The sequence below is a fragment of the Pholcus phalangioides genome, unplaced genomic scaffold, assembly GCF_987345545.1.
Source record: "Pholcus phalangioides strain wild (caught in Gottingen) unplaced genomic scaffold, Ppha-v1.0 ptg000015l_1, whole genome shotgun sequence".
Lineage (NCBI taxonomy): Eukaryota > Metazoa > Arthropoda > Arachnida > Araneae > Pholcidae > Pholcus > Pholcus phalangioides.
The window spans coordinates 86,111,203-86,132,114 of NW_028301608.1; the positions used below are offsets into that span (position 1 = coordinate 86,111,203).

A 20,912-nucleotide genomic window follows, 5' to 3' on the forward strand; every position below is an offset into this window, starting at 1 on the left:
TTATCCCATTATTATTTTTTTTCACGAGTATCTCAAAAATTGCTTCTGCAAAAAAATAATGGAAAAAAAACAGGCTTGGTGGAAAAAAAAAAATGAACGCACAAAATAATATTGACAATCATTTGTGTTGTAATAATTTCTTATTGTAATTTAATGATCCGCAATCATGCTTTAAGTGTTTTCTCGTGCTTTTTTAATGGGGACTTTTTACTTATACATGACTTCTTTAGTATCCTCCCCCACGACGGTAATCAGCTAATCTGATTAATCCTTCTAAATTATTTTCATTATTTTTGTAGTTAATATTAATTTATTTATTCACAATTTTTCTTTTCTTTTTTTGGAAATTAAAAAAAAAGAGGGGTAGTTATTATTGTTTTTTTGGATAATTTAGTTGGAATATGAATTATTATTTTTTGTGATATAGGCCTATATCAGTTATCAAAAGAGAAAATTAATTTGGAATCCGCAAGTTGTGTGAAAGTTTATTGGTTTTACATTAAAATAATGAATTACGATGAATTAATTTTGTGTAATTCTGTGTATATTTTCATAATATTTTTAGAGAGATAATACGTGAGGTAATATGTTTTCATATTTATGTTCTTGCAAATGTGTACAATTGAACAGAGATATTCATTCCGTCTCCGTTCATATTCTTGTAAAGTTATACAAAATATGGTGAAAATAATTCATTGCATTTAATTACTGTAAATTTCATTACAAAATTGAGCAAATTTTTGCACGTAAATTCTTAATACAAACACGCGTATAAATTGGAATTATTTTTTAAGTACGTCTTTCTTGAAGATTTCGGACTTTGAATAAATGTTCAGCGTAAATTAAGTGTTGAATTAATAAAATTTAGGCCCCCCCCCCCGGTATAGAATTTCAATCCACGTCTATAAAATGGATATCACTTTAGGGTTGAGTAGAGATGGCTATTAATTTGAATATCTACTGTATTTATAAACCTTAGCATCGTCATTATTCTGAAGCAATAATTAAAATATTTTTTAAATTCTATAAAAATCGAATATTTTCTATAATATACGGGATGTTTCACGAAAAATGTCTGAAAGGCATAGAAATTCTATCATTGGTCCGAAAATTAAATCAACAAATAGAGAAAAATTCGTCTGAGGAAAAATTTCCGTAAAATAATAGTTAAGGGAAATTACATGAGAAATTTAATTTTTATGTACGGCCCCTTAATCGAGAAAATGTAATTTAATCAGATTTGCTTCTTGCACTATTATGACTGCAAAAAATGTATTCTGCCAAAATTTACATTGAAACTCACGAGATATTGTTGATGGAAATTTCTTGACTTGTAACTTTTCTAGATTTTTCGAAGTCTTGAAAGTTTTCGGGGTTGGGTTATATTTCATCATGTAAAAAGTTGCGAGCATCAAGCATTTCAATCTCCGTTACCTCTAAATTTCATCATATTCCTCTTATTTCGTTCACTACAATGAAGAGCAAAATTGGTAATAAAAAGTAAATTGGTAAATTTCACCATTTGCAATTTTTTGATCAGGGGTCATGTATAAAAAAGTTGAATGTTTTCATGCAATTTAAGTTTAACAGTTTATCTTAATTACTTTCTATATACATGACTGCTTTCTTTGACAAAAAAAAATTCAATTTTTGTGTTTAGGCAAACAACATTATTTTACGAAAGTGAAAAACAACTACAGCTGAATTTTATATTTTTTCTTACATTTGATTTTAATTTTTAAATCTATCGTGAAATTTTAATTTCTTTCTCACCCTTTTCCCAATACTTTTGATTTATTGCATTTTTGTTTTACCGGTAAATTACTATTATACGAATTATATTGTCGAGTCAAATTTTAGGTGAAAAAAATTATTGTAAAAATTTACATTATGTGTATGTATTTCTATTCTTTATCTTTACTGTCTTCAATTTAAAAATTGTTTTTTTTTTCAACATTCTTTTTCTTCTAAATTCAATTTATTATTATTTTTTCCCCTGTTGGTGTTCGATACGTTGTTGAGTTGATGTTGAATTAATAAAAACAAATGTTATTTTAAAATATTTTGATTGCGTTTTTGTGAATTTTGACTGCTGTCCTATTTCGTGACCAAATTGCGTATAATTTTTACGTACAATGTGACCCATAAATTCGTAAATAATTAATTTACGAATTGGTATTCGTATATGTATATAAAAATTTAAAATTGGTATACAGTAAAATCTTTTGCAGACACCAGCGGGACAAAATAATTCGTCCGTAAAAGAGGGGTGACAATCAGGGGCCAAATTATTATTTGGCCATCAAAAAAAAGGGGGTGACCGCATCTGAGGGGTGTCCGTTAAGAGGGGTTTTACTGTATCAAATCAAATCAAATCAATTTATTCATTTACAACATACAGAGATTTAGATTAGTTTAAACAAAACAAAACATATTTATCATCCAGAGGCTGTGATCAGGAACGAAAAAACATAACACAAAAAAGACAAAGTTCTTAGTGCATGGCGAGAAATGTAAAATAAAACAAAACATTATAGATAAAAATTATATGAGGAAAAAAAATGAAACTCGCACATACATAAACAAACACAAACAAGAACAATTTTTATTTGACAAAAATGTCGGGAAGGGCAAAATTACTGGAAAATATGGGAATGTCCCGTATATGAACAGACATTGCTCGAATGTGATAAGCTTTAACTCTAAGAATTTCTTATTCTTTCTGTTATATCCGAGGCCGTTGCGTTTTCATTGAACTTATAAGCATGATTATAGCTTATTAAAGCCCGGATTATATGCTCTAAAAAAAAGTAACGGAATATGCACTATAAAAATGTTGAAATACTCCCCAAACTGAGGAGAAATCTCCATTTAAAAATGTTAAGAAATGCATGAAATCCAAGATATATGTGAAAAATGAAAATAAGTCCATCTAATAATGCCGAAATATGGCGCTAAAAAGTGAAAAATATACGAAAAAATAGAAAAATATGTGTATTTGAAAATACCAGAATGTGTATAAAATAAAAAAAATATGCCTTAAAAATTCTTCAATATGTCCTAAAGAGCATATATAGGTATATTGAACTAAATATACGTAAGATAAAAAATATGCATTTAAAAATGCATAAAAATGAAAAATACGCATAGAAAAAAAAATATTCATAAAAATGAAAAATACGCATAGAAAAAAAAATATTCATAAAAATGAAAAAATATATGTATACATATTAATGTATACGTAATACCAATGTAAAATATTTACAATGGTAAATATTTTCCTGAAAAAGTTTAAGAAATTTGATTAAATTTTAAGAATCAAAAAGATAAAATAATCTTAAAAACATCAGTATAATGCGAATCAATATAAAAGTACAAAATAATGCACTTATTCTAAAATTTCGGAGGACGATTTTATCCATTTTCTAAGCACCAACTATAAAAAAGCGCTAAAATATGCAACCGCATATAACCTGGACTCTACTGATTACCATTATCCTCTGCGACAACCATTTTCAACCTGTTGCTCCCCGTAGCACCAACAGTGCACATTGCTCAAGCCAGATTTCGTGATCACGAGCACTTGGTCAACGCTTCAATACCTGCTGCAATTTTTACACCCTGTAAAAATTTGCATTCAATCATTACATTATGCAGATTTCAGGCATACGTACATAAGTTGCCATCTGGTGGAAGCGTCAACAATTGTGAACTTGGCCTGGGTCAGGTCCGGCCTTCCATGTACGGTCCTCTTTCAGTACACACGAGCTCCAAGGAAAGATTGAGGGATTCATTGCCTGTGTAGTCTAGTGCATTCACCCGTGAAAGTGAAAGGACGTGATTTCGATTCCTCGCAAAGGCAGTTGAATTTTCTCTTTCCGAAAAAAAAACATTCATCTTTGCAACAGCAAGTTGTTAAAAACCTACATATGTCAAAGTTGCTGTAAGGGTGCTCTTCGCTAGATTATGGATATGGGCAGTGCTCGCGGCTCGAGAATGGTTAAAGACCCTTGCTCTATAGGAATCAGCCAGAACTGCTAATTTATTGGCGTTATAGCAGAGGTGCTGTTACAACCGAGGTCATTGTGACCTAGTTATCAATTGGACAATACTCCAAAAATACCTATATCCCTTCCAGACCCTGGTGCCACAAAATGTGTGTGTGGGTCACTTTATCCCAATGTAGAATTTTATATATCTTCACAAAAAAAAAATAGATCATTTGAAAAAGAAATTTGACATAAAAGGAAGATTTGTTGACATTTATGTTTTTAATGCGTTTTTGAGTGTCAAAAATATAAAAACATTTTGAAAACTCCAAAAAATGAATGGTCGGGTCTGAAAAGGATATTATATAGTTCCTTTGGAGTATTGACCAATTTAGTGACAGTGATAATATCATTTTGCCAGCAACTGATATGTCGATGTTCAGTTATAGGTATAATCATATTTAGTCTTGAATATCTTTCCGTCCTTCACGGCACGTCGTGACAAGGTACTTTCGTGTATAGTCAAGAAAACAGAAAATAAAAATTTAGGCGGAGGGATACCGTGATCCATCAGTTTCGTGTTCTCAGGTGGTCATTTATATGTGCTGTATGTATGTATGTGATGAATGAGTTCAAAATGAGCGCAAATCCTTGAAGAATTTTCGTTAGAGAGACGGAAGTGTGAAATATAACTCCCATAGGGGGGTATGTTACAATAACATATAATCATGCCGAATGAAGTAAATAATTTTCTCTCTTCCAGTGCCAATTTTATTCCCATTTCTAATAAACGGCCTTATCAATTTCTTATCTGTCGCGTTTATATGTGTCCTTGCCCAGTATAAAGGAGGAGGGCTATGTCACAAACACAAAAATGGCTATTAAAGGCTTTGTGTTATTACAGAGGAATGGTCGTGTCATTCCTGATTCCGGAATGAGGTTCTGCAATCGAATTATTTTGATATTTTCTGATTTTAGATCTGCTATAGATACAGATTTTGTTGTTTCTAGGTGCGATTTTAATTACAGGTGTATTAGGCTCATTATACAGGGTGGACGAACAGTTCAGGACACATTCCAAAAACTTATAACAAATCGACCAATTGACATAAAAAGTGTGGTTCGCACTAAATATTTGAGCCTTCATTCGTATATCGGGATGCTGTAGATGAGATTTTAACAGCTAATACCCCTCCATCATCGCTCTGCCAATTAAATACAGCAATGCATGGAAGCCATGGTTGGTATAGAGATGGATGACAATTTTTGGGAGTCATTTCAAACCTTTCTAAAGCTCCGTTTACACGGGAAATGGAAAAGTGGGTTTAAAACATGCTTCAGGGATTTCCACCAAAATCCGTTTACATGGACCGGCACTTCATCCCCCACTTTTCAGATATCGTCAGAGGCTCACGTGGGTCAACCGGTTCAATTCGCCGCTCAAAGGTTTAGAGCATGGTCTCCCAAACTTTTTGTTCCATCGCCCCCTTCATCAGAAGTTTTTTCCTCTCATCGCCCCCCAACTCACGTAAACCCATAGGATCGTATGTTAAATCAGTAGGTTCTATCGCCCCCTTGGACTATTCCATCGCCCACTTTGGAAAACACTGGTTTAGAGCAAAGGAGGTTACACTCCTCCAAGCAAGAAAAGGCATCCCAAGAAAAAAGGGGCAACTCCTGATCTCCATTTTTTTCCCTACGAGGGAAAAAAGTCGTCAAGGGGGTTCTAGAACACCGAATGCTACCGCAATATTGCACATGTAAACGGGACTTGATGCCGAAAAGTTTAGAAAAGAAATGCGACTGGAAGTACATCTTTACCCCGGAAGTTACCAGACACATCTCCACAGGAACTAATGGATAACATACATTGATCATAATTGATGCTAATTGATCACATTATCACACTCAACCTTCACTCGTACATCGGGATGCCATAGATGATACTAAACAAATACTCATCATGGCCCAGAGTTTTTCTTTAAAAAATTGCGATTTTATTGGAAACAAACTGGTTATTATGTATAACCACCAATCGTCTTAGTAAATTTGATAAATTTTTAACTTTTACATATAATACCTAAGCGTCGTTCGTTATAGTTAAGTTTGTCAAATGAGAGATAATATATTATATCGGGCTACAATTGTAAAATTTGTCAAATAGGGGGTTCGTTATATCGAAGTTTGATTGTGGAATTTATCAAATATATTAATTATATCGAATTATATCGGCGTCCGACTGTAGATGGATAGAGATAGACCCTCAGATAAAGGGGGTCTGATTGCATACGCACAAAAACTTGTAAAAATGTCTTAAATCAAAGAATTTGTTAAATGAGAGTTCGTCATATCGAGGTACGATTTCAAAATTTGTTAAATCAGAGATCATTATATTCGGTTCAGACTCTAACTCACAATACTCATCACAATGCTCACAGTATGCTCATCTGAATAGATAATAAATCTGATCATGAGGAACCGATTCATCATATTTACCTAATATATATATTTTTTATTTACAAAATTTATTATTTATTACCAAATTACCAAATATTAACCAAAAATTTATCATGTTTAATAACGGCACTTGGGTATTATGCATAATCGCGAGTAAAAGTGATAATTTTAAGGAAATTTATCAGACTTATCCAAATGGTCGGCGATTATGCATAGTTAACCGGTTATTATGCATACTAACAGGCTATTATGCGTAATAACTGGATATATCAGACCAATAATCTAATAGTAAACCACGGCAACTCGATATAACGAATCAACATCGCCCTGAACAACGATATTTCTCTGTGGTCTGCAGAGTATCGTTATATTGAGATTTCACTGTAATAAGCTGAGGGAAAAATTCCAAATGTTATTTTTCCCTAAAGAATTCCTTTTTCCCCCTTACAAACGGCAATCATCGCGTGTTTTTGTCCTTTATTACACTGCTCTTCTTACTTAAGGTAGGAAAATGGAGGGCATATAATTTTAGCGAAAAACGAACCTCTTCGTACCTCTCCCCCCCCCCTCCACAACACACTGCGTACGTCTCTCTCTCTCTCTCTCTCTCTCTCCCTTAAAACATTTTCCTTGATTGGTGTACACCCTCTTCGCGCGTATTTTTCTGAGAGACATATAATTTTCTCGCTGCTACGCGTCAAGAAAAATGGATGTTTAGTCGCCAGAGTTGTGCCCTGGGGGCCTTAGACGGAAACAAAAAATAATAATAAAAATAATAATTTTCTTTTCTTGTTCTTTCTTGATTTTTATAGGCTTGGAAGCAGCGTATATAGTAGATTGAACAAAACGCGGTATCGAGCAGTTGGTGAGGGGCAAAGCGGAACCGCAGACATTTTTTTTTCTTCTTCTTCTGTCTTTACCACCCAAGCCGCTGACCGATGGAACTTCAAAGGGGGACCAGACATAAAAACCGTATCATATATAAAAATAACAAAAATTATTGACGTCATATAAATCAGAATATATATATATATATATATATATATATATATATATATATATATATATTTTTTTTTTTCCAACCAAAATTCAATAATTTGTCTCTTCTTCAAGAATTCTTAGTTGGTTTTATCGCATTTCTTTTTAGTATATGAATTGTGAGATGACAATGAAAGTTCAATGAATTGTACTATTTCAATCAATTATGGATTTTTGTGTTGGTCATGGCCTCTTTAAGGTACGCTACAGTCTCTATAAACCGAAGTGAACGGGTCTGAAGCAACCTTGAATTGCTGAAAATTCGGAATTATCCGAAAAAATAATATAAATTGGGTTGGGGGGAGAGGGCTATACCTACTATTACATATTATGTTCTTAATTCAACTGCTTAGGTCATTAATATTAGAGCTGCCAAGACCGATGGTCTCCTTACTTGGGAGGCTAAAAACGTCTCTAATATTGCTGAAACAATATGCAGGGTGTCCTGTAAGTGCTAATGCAGCCTTACCCTTTACCAGTTTTGAGAGTGAAAATATAGTGTGTGTAACAAAATATAAAAAAAAAAGTCTAAATTTTTATTCGGTACCCTTGTCCTCTTTCTAATTTTTCCCAATTAGAAAGTTGTTGCCCTTTATATATATCACCTGAGCCCAACAAAAAAACTTCCAAGTTTTTAAGTTCAATATTCACTGAGATATTCGAATTGAAAAAGTGGCGAAAAGTTGGGGAAAGGACAGCATAAATGAGGAAAAGGAGCGTTGTGTCTGTTAGTTATTGCTGTTCTTTCATAACTTTTCTCCGATTTTTGAATTCAAATATCTCAGCGAATATTGCACTTAGAATCATGGAATTTTTTTCTGTTGGTCTCAGGAGATAGATACAACGCAAAAACTTTCTAATCGGAAGTTAGACGACAAGGGGATCTTAAAAAAATTTAGATTTTTTTTTTATGTTGTGACACACTGTATTTTCACCGATAAATCTGGTACAGGGAAATTGGTGAATGCCTTTTGAGCATTTTTTAAATTGGAATCATGCCTCTATGACGGGCGGTTGATGAGATAAATGCCGTCTTAGCACTTACGGGACATCTTGTATATATGAATGGTTTTTTTATACATTATAAATTTACTATGGTGGAGACTGAAAAATTTTTGGGGGGGGGGAGGGGGGGCGTCCACCGAATATCTCAGCCTAGGGATCAAGACCCCCTTAAAACTGAAATTATTCTCATTCGTTTGAAGAATCAAACAAAATTAAAGTGTGGTCGTGGCGGAAAAACAGAAAGGGGGAGATATTTTAGAAAATTCTATCACCCCTCGGATTATATATCCGGAACTTCGAACTTCCGAGACTCGAATTATCGAGATCAGGACCGTAACTAAGGAGGGGGCAACTGCTCCAGGTGGCAAAATTTAGGGGGCGGTAATTTTAGGTGTGAGCAAAGAACACCGTTATAAAATTCCCGAAAGTTAAGGCCCTGATCGAGATCACTGTGAAAGTTTGTCAGGGCTCTAGCATAAAAGCCTTTGGTTCTCTCTCTCGACTCTTTTTTTTTTAGTTTTCTTACATTGGGAAATCAGTATCCAGCCCGGTAGAGAGGTTCCGGTTGAGGCCCTTACTAATTTTTAGGCTCTGAAATAGATGTGATCACACACATTAAATAGCTATTTATCATACTATATTCTATAAAGTATAATGTGGTTTTTTAGGGTCTCAAACCGATTCCTTACGGGAATTTTTGTGGGCCTTTTGTATAAATTTTCCCTTAATTTATACTTATATGTGGAATTAAGAGAAAACGTATAAGGACCATGAGCTAGAGCAGTGACTCTAAAATATTTTTTGTCCTTGACCCCCAGGAAATCTTGGTGTCTGTCATAGATTCCCATTTGTAGCAGCAGAAACTACAGCCATCTAACAGCAAGAATGTTCTATAGATTCTCCCCTGTCTCTCTATAAAGACATCATTTTAAGAGATTTTGACACCGCTATAACGATATTTATTCATATTTCAACCGAAATCTCCTTCAATATATTTTTGAATTCCTCACCAGTTTTTGTCCTTTCGAGAATATTTAATAACATCGGTATTTTGCACTATCTACACTTTAAAAGTGTTTAAGAAGTTGCTGTAAGGCTACTTTATTTGCGGTACGCAAAAGTGATGTGTGGCAAACCATTTCACAGTGTGAAACAACTGAATTTCGCCAATCAACTGATCAGTTGCATTTTTTGCTGTGAATAAACACCCGCAAATGAATTTTGTGGTGGTGCCAACAACGCAAATTCAGAAGAGATGCCAACGACAGCTTAAATTTGGTGGCGCCTAATTATAATGCTACCTCTCGATATAACGATAACCTCTCTACAACGATATATTTTAATGGTTCGCACAGTATCGTTACATCGAGGTTAAAGTGTATAATTGTTAAAAATCTGTCTTTCACTAGTAATTTTGTGAATAGTCCCCCGAAAATATTTCTAGAGCAGAAAATCGTGACCATTGGATGATAAAACTCTAGGATGTGAAGGTGCAGATTAAGATTTTAGAGCAGAAAAAAAGATGAAGGAAGGCAGTTTAGAGAAGACAAAGGATTTTTTTTTTTTAATACTGTACTATGCAGGGATCTGAAGATTTCTCGAAAGAGGCAAAAAAAGCATTACAGCTCCACTGTATATATACGTCCTGGCTTGAGAAATACTACTAGGTCCGCAAGAAATACACGTTGGTCACATAGAAGAGAGTATTTTCTCTCTCTTTTTCTCCAATTTTTTTTTTCTTGTATATTTTTAGCCGCCCAACCAACTAGTCGAGTCATAGAGCCCCTGTAATTACCGAGGCGCTGCTTGTTGAAAATTCTATTTGAGACACACGTCCGCTGCCGGAGAATTGCTTAATCAAAACACTACGGGGATGATAAACCGATGGAGGAGAAAACCTTTTTTTTTTTCTTAAGAAAAAAACTAGGAGGAAAAGTAAAATTGCCCCGTATCGGTCATACGAGGTGTGTGGCTTTATTAGGGTAAGGCTTGAAGGCGAAAAAAAAAAAAATGACAGGGTAAAACCCTAGCCACTCATGACACCAATGGAGATGAATTGTGATGTACTCAACATGTAACATTTACCGCTGAGACAATTGAGAGGATGAGAGGAAAACCACTGCAATTGCAATGATCATCAAGTGTAGGGTAAGAAACGGGGGTGTAAAAGGAAATGGGGTGTATGTAACTGACTTCTAATATATTTCCCAATACTCCACTCCCCCTTATTACATGAAACCCCCATGTGGCAGAATTAGTTGTAATGTTGTACGGAAACATTGATGGACTGTGTGCTAATGGAGAGAAATCTCGAGTAATAGAGCGGAGAAGAGGAAGTCTGTCTTTTTTGTTTTTTTTTATGTGGGAGAAGATGGACTGAGACACTTCATGGATCAATTTCGCGGTTGTTCCTCTTTAATGTTTCTTTCAGACGGTTTTTTTTCTTTCTAATTCCTGCTAGACCAACGTTTCTCACCATATGGGAGTTCGAAGGTGGGGTTGAAAATTTAATAGAGTTGTAAATTTCGAAAAGGGCTAATCTACGAATAGCAAAATTTTCCATTGAACACACACGAAAAAACTGGATTTCTATGGAACCGTTTGAATTTATTTGATCAGTTTCTTTTTTTTCTCTAAGATTGACGTTCGCAGTTGTCGGTAATTTGTTAGTAACAAAAGGTTAGTATAAGGGTTATAGCAATCTTTAGTTGGTAACAGGCTAAATTTCCCCTGAACTACGGCACCAATATGATCCACAGTGGTGGTCGGCTGAAATTGGTTTTCTGTGGTTCACAACTTCGAGGTACAAATGTGAGCCGATCTCCCCGTTAAAAAGTCTCGCCGCAGAGAGCATCAGGCCTACAACGCGGTACACTATTCAATCATTGCACTTCATGCATAGTTAAAAAAATTGATGGCAGGTTGCAGCACTGCACATAACAAACATTACACAGAAACAAACTTCACGGAAGGTTCACACGCACACACATTCCAACATGTACCAATTCGTTAGAAGTTCCACGGAGGAATATTGACGAGGTGCATGTCTGGTTTAGTGGTAGTAGTAGTAGCAGCACCAATATGGTGGTCCCCACCGTCGACATAGTGGTGGTCGGTTGAAGTTGGTTTTTTCTTCGGTTCTGACTTCGAGGAGTGAATGCGAGCCGTTAAAAAGTCTCGCCACAGAGAGCAATAGGCTTACAACAATACAATCATTCATCAGGCCTACAATGGTAGAATAGGCATATTTACACTTCACTCATAGTTAGAAAAATTGACGGCAGATGGAAGCACTCCACAGAAAAAGCATTACACAGAAACAAACTTCACGTCAGGCTTGCTACACACACACACACATACATTCCGACATGTACCAATTCGTTAGAAGTTCCGCAGAGGAATATGTATGAGGTGCATGTTTGGTTCAGTAGCAGTATCACCAATATGATTTATTTCAAGCTCTTTAGAAAGCTGGTGGAATGGACAAGTTTTTGGTAAATTTGACCGATTGCAGCTAAAATTTTTTTTCGACCATTCGATTTTGAACGTTGTCAATCTTTCAGCGCTTGTAGCTCGCCATTAAATCCAGGTATTTCGATGAAGATTGTGACATCTTACAAAATTTTTTTTTTTCCAAACATATATTTAGTTTTTGCATTGGTTTTTCCGAAACTTCACAAATTTGTATTTTTTCATACTTGACGCATTTTTCTTCCATAATCCACCATAACTCAAACGGTTCAATATACGACGGGGTTGGTAGGGTGTTGCATGTTTCAGTTGGGTTCGTCTATCACCCCCTGATCGTTTGGCAGAATAGGTAACTTTCATCTTGTATAGAGGATGGGGGGAAAGTGACGTATTTAAAAAAAGTTTATATAAAATTCATCAACTGGCGTATGTGCTTTTCCCATTCCGTAGACAGACGTTCCACACGATACTTACATAACATGAAAATTCAGATGTTTGCATTCTTTGATTCAAAATATGGAATACGAATGACAGCACCAGCATAACAAACATCAGTTTTTATGAATTTTTAAACTACTCAAGAATTTATGAATCATCCTGTACATTGAATATTTTTAAACCCCCATTTTTCCGAATATAAATCGATTGGCAAATCAAAGAATGTATTTTCCCCTTACAAGTTCAAAAGCTAAATTAAATTAACAATACTAATTAAAAATATATATATATATCATTTCACACATGATATAAAGGTTACGTAATTCATTTTTATTGCTTCAAAACATGTTTTTTTCGTGTTTTGATGACGTAAACAATCATAACGCCATGTTGCCTAATACAGCATGATTTTTTTTTTCCAATACAAGTACAACTCTAAAATACACACAACATCAACTTTTCTTTTACGTGTAGAATAAAAAACCGTACATAAAATTTAAAAAACAACACGCATACACTTTTCTGCACTCACACACATTTTCTGAAATGTTTTCTATGTAATATTAGCTAAGAAATGTTTCTCTTTTGTCTTCTTTTTTTTAATATCATAGAAACATTTATATTAGTCTAATGTTGGGTCAATAAGGCTCATATGGGAGAAGGATATGTCTCGAAATAATGAATAAATGAACAATACATGAATAATTGAGCTTAAATATCATGATAACACCTTTTGTTGCCAACCGTTTCTTTCTAGAAAAAATCGCCTCGGATCATTGCTTATTTCCAGTGATATTATCGATCGATGGCTCTCAAAAGAAGTCGGTGTTTGTGCCAATGGATATGAAATTTTAGGATATTTATAATACTTACCAGGCAAGTCTGAACCTGGTAAGTACCTGATAAAACATCTTCTGAAAGCGCGAAACGAAGCCTGGTTTTGAAATATCAGTTGCAAAACAAACTTTTATTGGCTCAAATTGGAACCGGTTTGGCGAATTTTGAATTGATGAAAATGGAAATCATGGGAAAATACAGTATTTCAAGTTGGAGTCGTATGAAAATGTTCTGAATGGTAGTTGTAATTAAATCGACTATATTCTCAGAGGCATCTGAAGGTAGTTTTAACAAATGCAGATGAAACTTGAATTTTTATTACGTTTACGTGCTATTTAATGCGGAAGAGATTAGAAAAGCGGGGGAAAATAGATAAAATTTCTACCACCAGGTGTAAATGTGACACTGTCACGATAGCAATCACTTAAGAAGTGGTCAAAAATTAGTTTTTAGTAAGAAAAAGAAAAGAAAGAAAGGCCATGCCCCGGTGTCATTGCCATCATTAAAATGCTATATTTTGACCTGCTGGTGAGAATTGGAATTAACCCCCATCACACCTGAATAGCACGCAGGGCAGGATCTTGAATCCTGCGAACTGAGCTGCCGTAGAAGGCGCCAACTAAACAGGGGGGGGGGGGGTTAGGGCACCAACTAAAAGGCAGGGGGTGATCTTTTGTCCCCAAAATATCATTCGCTTACACTTGAAAAATGTCCAGAACAGAAACTGATAGCACGTATACGAAATTTGACTACATCCCCTGCAAACAACTTCTTCTACACCAGCGATTCTCAACCGGTGCTTCACGGAGCCCTTAGGGCTCCTTGTGCACTCTCCACGGGCTCCACGGCCACTTGAGAAAAATAAAAAAACAATAAAATTGAAAAAATAATAATTACAAACATTTTTAAATAGTAAAAATAAATCAGTAATTTTGATGAAGGATTCGCCGTAGAATATTTTTACTAGAAAAGGGCTTCGCGAATCAAAAAAAAGGTTGTGAATCGCTGTTCTAGACGCTTCTGAGCAGCTTCAATTTAATTGTAACCAACCTGTACGCAGGATGTCCCATAAAATCGTAAAAAGTTTAAAAATTCATAAAATTGGAGGAATTGGCATATTTTTGAATACAGTTTGCAAAAAACGTTATCCTCACGAAAGGGGAATTTTTGTTTTGGCACAGAAAAAGAAATTATTTCAATTTTTTCACAATAGAGCAGGCTGCACTAAAGGAAATCACAGAAAATTTCCATAGAACCTTTCTTCTATCTCTTCTGAGTCCGCAACGCTCGTAAAGCTTCAGCCGGTGGTTCGTGGCTGAAGTAAAACGACTTCACCAACAGTGCCCATCAAAGTCTACATCACAATGAAAACCCCATGCTAACGACAGTACCAGGAAAATTCAGAAACGAGCAATTAATCGAACACCTGCATTTTATAGGACTCTGATTTGCATATTTCAAATGATTTGTTTTTGCGCAGCTTCCTCTATTAACAAAAATTTGAACTAAATTTTTTCCTACGCTCTCTCATGCATCAACTAAAATCCCCCTTCGTGATTTAACTTTTCTTTTTGCGAACGGGGCATTCAAATACCAATTCCTATAATTTTTATGAATTTTTAAATTTTTTACGAATTCATGGGACACCCCGTAGGCTATATCTAATTTAATCTATTAGGGATCTTTATCAATTGCAATGGGGTAAATTATGAGTAGTGTAAGGGGACGCGCAAGTATTACATCATCATCGATGGAGAGGGAGGGGGTTTCGGATTTGCTGACTTTTGATGAAAAGGGGGAAGTTTGGATTATGTTTACGTCATCAACCACCCTTTGTAAAAATATGAAATATTCTTAATGACACCTTTACTGGATGTGCCAAAAACGAGAAAAAAACTACCCTAGTTTGTGAGCACCTGAACTAACATTCCCCCCCCCCCCTCCAGTGCCGTCTTAACGCATGGGCCCACCCGTGCACGGCCCGGGAGCCACAAGAGAAGAAGGGCCTCACAAAAACGAGAACTGGTTGAAATTTTCGAAAATTGGCCAGGCGGGGACTCAGAAAAATCACTTGGCCCGGGGGCCCATGATGCCCTTAAGACGGCTCTGATTCCCCAATTGATGTCCTCTATAGAGCTACGTTAGTGATCTCTAAATGTTCCGCGAATCCTTCAAGTGATCGGGGAATGTGTCACGGGCTGCTTAAGTGCTCTGGAACTGTGCCGCGTGACCCTCAAGTGATCCGTAATTATGCCGGGGATCACTTATGTAAACTGGGAATGTACCGCAGATAACTCGAGTGATGCAGAACTGCACTGCGGACCGCTTAAATGCTCTAAAACTGTGCCACATGGGACTTGAAGGATTCCTATATGTGCCACGGACCGCTTAAGAGTTCTGGAACTGTGAGTAATCTGTGAATGTGCCACGAACCTACTTGAGTGATCTGAAAATGTGCTGGGGCCGCTTAAATGCTCTGGAATTGTGCCACGGATCATTTAAGCGATCTGTAGAGATGTGCCTCTTACTTCATTTTTACTTATTTAAATTAGTTTTGAGTTGGCGGGCCACACCAAATAACTCTGAGGGTCATGGGCTTAGCATATATGGCTTAGAGGGTGGTTAGCATTGAGTTTCTTAGGCCGGGATTAATTACACTATAAAAGTTTTATGAAACTTTTTATAAAACTTTAAAAATGCAACCAATGAGACTATCAGTTGCATTCGCGCGAATATAACCAGTACGATTATTGCTTGCATTTTTCGAGTTTTGCAATATAAAAGAGCTTTTATCAAACATTTATAGTGTAATCCCGACCTTAAAGAGAAATCTTGAGTTCTTAGCCTTGAAATAGCACTGAAATTAACAGAAATTGATTAATTAATTGTAATCATATATAAAAGTATTTTCTTCCGAAATTGTAATTTTTTTTAATATTAAAATTTTTTTTTTTGATTACCTGTGGGGGCTTGTACTCACCCCCCCCCCTCCCCGTACAGAGATGACGAAATTTTATTGACAATGGGGGCGGCAGAGTTTTGCTGACAAGTGGGGGGGGTCAAAAATGGCTAAAAATCTGCTGACGTAATTCTTGAACGGCCCCTAATACCCATTAGACATTACGAAGATAATATAATAGACTAACTATATGTAAATTCCAAAACAAAAACGATTTAAAAATTTACCAAATATAAAGTACCTGATAAAAATTATTTTCACAACATACAAAATTGTTTTTAGAAATCAAAAAAGGACATACACCACATATTTATCAATGATATTTCTCTTTTCAGGGACGTGACTTAGAGGAAGGGCATGTACGAATGCAATATCTACGTTTACTTTGTTGGATACCATGCAAATAATAATAATAAGAATGCATAATAGTTATGGTAACCGTAATGTCTTTGATATTTAAATACAAACCACGACCACAGTTCTTTCATGAATTCATGGCAGCCTTGATGTATCTCGCGTACTCGGCACGGGTCAGCATGCGATCCGTCGTCGTCTCTAGAGGCGAGTGGCTCGATCCCCTCTTCTTCCTCCTGCGAAAATCGTCTTGGCTGGTAGCCTCGATGCACAGTACGATAAAGTTCTGGTCGCAGGAATGTTTCTCCTGGTCCAGCAGTCGGTTCCTCAACAGCGAGCTCGCCAGGCCGACCTTGGCCGGACTTTCCGAATGCCAAGCGTCGCAATAGGCTTCCATCTCCCTGATTCCTAGCCTATCGGATCCGTGCCATACCATCTTCTTTCCCCTGGAATTAAACGGAACGAAAACGGTCAACTATGATTTCTCATTTTATAGCAGGGGTTCTTAACCTATGGGTCGCAATCCCAACTTTGGTCGCAGAGCTTCCGAGATGGGTCGTTCGAATCCCCCTAACAGTTAGGGCTCTTGAGCTATGGGTCTCGACTCAATTTGATTCCCGGGGGAAATTTGGAAGAACAAACAGTCCCACGGATCGCAAAACTAATCGTGTTGTTGACTTTAGGTCGCTGCTGAAAAAAAATAAAAAACCCTGTTTTTATAGCTTGAAATTGCTAATTTGGAAGGCTTTGGACATATGGCTACTGAATTATTTTTTAATGGTACATTAAGAAAGTTATTCTTTTCAGCCGAACTTACCAGGAATTATCGGTCAGCACATTGCGTCCGTCAAACGAATATATTCTTGGTGGATACGAGAAAGGAGCTCCAGTTCCAGCGAAAAGATCCCTCCAAGAATTGAAAAGAACTTCACCCTGAACAAAAATTAAAATCAGTTGTACTGGAAAATTAACATGTGAGATGCTCTTAACATTTAAATCACAGATAAATTGTAAATACGATATTGTTTACAGTGTGGTCATAAAATAACTATGCCGATATACGAGCCCTAGTGGCCGCAAAAATCTACTTATGCTAAGGGAATTCGAGATATACGTGTTTCAGAGTATGCTCTCCCGAATGAGACGAGAAACAAAACCTATCTCTCGGGGACTTCCTGAAAATCTGACCGAGCGGTTAGCGCACCAACCCCTTGGTGAGATCTTTTTTCTTTGTCTGCGTCCTGCGCTGTCGTTTATTGTGCTACAGGTACTGCGCAGATTATATTGCATTGCATAAAAGTGAGTATTATTCGAATTTTTTTTCTCAAAATTTTGTTGCTGTAACCGTAACCGCGAATGATAGATTTTTGTTTCACATATCATTCTGGAGCACATACACTGAAATGCCTATGTGTTGAACTTCATTAGCATTAGTTGATTTTTGCGGCCACTTGGGTCTTGTACATCGGCAAAGTTATTTTATGACCACCCTGTATGTTTCATTCCCTGGAACAGTGTCTACTATAAGTTGTGACATAAGCTCTTGCAGTTCCAGGGCAATTTTTTGAGCAGCGTAGAATTCTTAATAGTTAATTTTCCCAGCTGCAGAGTATGGGCATCTTGGTCTCAGCCACCTCGCTGGGCATTTTGCCTGTTGTGGCTTTGTATTTTATGTTATTGAGAGATATACGTCTCGAAGTTGCGATATATATATATATATATGCACGCACGCACGCACGCACGCACGCACGCACGCACGCACGCACGCACGCACACACACACACACACACACACACACACACACACACACACAAACAAACAAACAAACAAACAAAAAGAGAAAATCGTTATTGAACAAACCTTAATGTTGACGATCGGAAGATCTGAGTCCTTGTGTCGGACGATGCTGTCCAAGTTCTGAACCCTGGAAGCGAGGAATGCTCTGAACGTTCCTCTATAGTTGGCTCTTCTGGATTGTCGGTAGCATTCGTAGTCGGCTCCTCGCACTCCGTGGATATCCCCGGTATAAGGCTGATTCAAAGCTGCCATGCGTAGCTAGAAAACCATTTTTTACTTAACATTGAGAGAAAAATCTATTATGAAATACAACATCAGAGTACAAAAATTTAATAGCCTACAAAAGGCATATTGATCTCTTCTAGCAGTCGAAGCGTTAGGTTATCAAACTCTGATTCAACGGATTTGCTTTAATTGCGCTATCAGTGTAATACCCAAATGTAGTACTAATACTTAAATGCTGACAGACTTTCCGTTACCGAACCGAAATCCTTTGCCAAAAAATTATTAAAAGATTGGTTTAAGAACAAGGGTTTAAGATGGTTTAAGATGGGGAATGGAATGATTCGGACACTCGAGCAGAGGTTCAAAAGGTAGTTTCACAAGTTCAGACTATGAATAGTCTGGTCACGTCAGAAGACAATTTTTCTTTCAGAACACGGCCCATTACCAACATATTTAAAACACTTCGGACTCTCCAACAACAAATTCTGTAACTGTGGCGGTAATGGGACCTACTGCACTATTTCACACAGTGCCCGTAGCGATGCTCATTTTCCACAAGTAAATCCATCTTGCATAAACATATGGAAGAAACAAATCATTAGAGCGCAAGTCCTCACTAAAAAGATGGAAAACCTTATAAATTCTATGGAGATCCATATGCACATATATGGCACACCAGGACTAGACCTTCTGCTAGCCTACCTCCAGACTCGGACACATCCGCGACTTCAATCTTATCAGATTACTCGCCGCCTATTACTCGAAGCAAATCCCTACTACGTAATAGACTAACAATGTGATCAGAATTCAATAACCTCTATATTATAGTATGCGCGCTGGTAGCGTATTGAATCTCTGATGACTAGTCATATGTGATTGGGTTTTTTATCTGATGTACACGTTTTTGTTTGTATTTCTATCTCTGAAATGTTTGGAAATTGTGGAATGCGTATGGGATGAGCATATATGTATTATTTCACATTTGCATTTTAATTCTAACCGGTTATGGCTTTTCAGTTAGAAGTCCCGTAGGATATGGACCGAGCCATCACACAGTTAGTTAGTTAGTACTAATACTTAAAAAATAAAATAAAATAAAAAGTACACTGTGCAACAGTATGAAATGCAAAAAAATTAACCCAAGTAAGAAGAGGATTCTATGCTTTTTTGAGATGGATGGCAAGTGTAAGAGAACCATTACAAGCTCTATTGATGTATATTTCTATTAATTACATTGAATTGGGTATCTCATCACCATTGGCTTTTAAAGCTCTCTCCGATATGGTACCGTTCCCTTTTCTGGAGCAATGCCTTAAATTGACAATATTCGATAGAGTGTGTGTGTGTGTGCGTGCGCGCGTGATACGAAATTCTTTGATGGTCGACCCTTTAAAAAAACAACCTCGATTTCGATATACATTGAAATCTCACAATAACGACAAACCCCTCTCCAACGATATTTTTTCGAACCTTTTTTAGAACTGCCTATGGTTTTGGGGGGGGGGGGGGCTACCTGTCTTTTTTTTCTTTCCCAAAAAAGTCATTTTTATGTCAAATTTAAAGCAAAATTCATGTCATATTCAAAACACGATTGCAAAAAATTCTATCAATGAAATATTTTGTTATTTTCGCTGTACATTCAGATAATGATGGCACAATTTAAATTCAAAGCATTCTATGTTATGCTCATAAAGTTACACCCAAATCTGTTGATGGGCGTATGCATTTTTTGAAATTTCATTTTATATATCATGTATAAAACACTGCAATTAGACAAATGTGTGTGATGGACCTTAGATTTTGGTACAAAGTGATAAAAATATATGGTAAAATATCATATTAAAATATTGTAAATGATACAATCAATAGATTTTTAGAAATCATGTTTCAAACTGTATAAACTGCATAACAAAGTAGAATGTCAAAAATAGGATTCTTCGTAAAACGAGCTTGAAGTTTTTATTCACGGAATACTTGTATGTGAAAGCGTAACACTAAAGTGAACGTAACTTCGGTTCTAAGCGTCATATAAACAAACAAGGCCTGTTTTGAAATTACAAGAAATGGGATTTTAATTTTAAAAAATGTTTTAAAAATCTATATTTTCTTTCAAAATGAGGTTTTAAACGTAGTCAGATACCTTAATTTCGAGAATTTTAACTAGATCCCATTATCACACACACACACACGAGGCTCCCATGTACTTAGGCCCCCAAGTGGGCTCATGCGTTAACACGGCATTGCCCGAAATACAGCTTGTCATTAAAAAATATGACACGTCAAAAATTCGAGCCGTAGTGATAATATACACCAGTGATTCTCAAACTTTTGTCATTCGCGGT

General features: G+C 36.1%; 1 protein-coding gene across 1 annotated transcript in view; it reads right to left on the reverse strand.

Moving 5' to 3' along the window:
- Positions 1-12,730: 12,730 nt before the first annotated feature.
- LOC149076932 (uncharacterized) overlaps positions 12,731-20,912 on the reverse strand; it is a 90,949-nt gene continuing 82,767 nt past the window's right edge. Inside the window, exons 26-28 of the mRNA XM_089244655.1 lie at positions 18,409-18,603; positions 17,366-17,481; positions 12,731-16,994 (exon numbers count right to left, since the gene is read on the reverse strand). Coding sequence (XP_089100781.1) covers positions 16,679-16,994; positions 17,366-17,481; positions 18,409-18,603 — 627 coding nt within the window. The 3' untranslated portion in view covers positions 12,731-16,678. The remainder of the gene's footprint in view (positions 16,995-17,365; positions 17,482-18,408; positions 18,604-20,912) is intronic.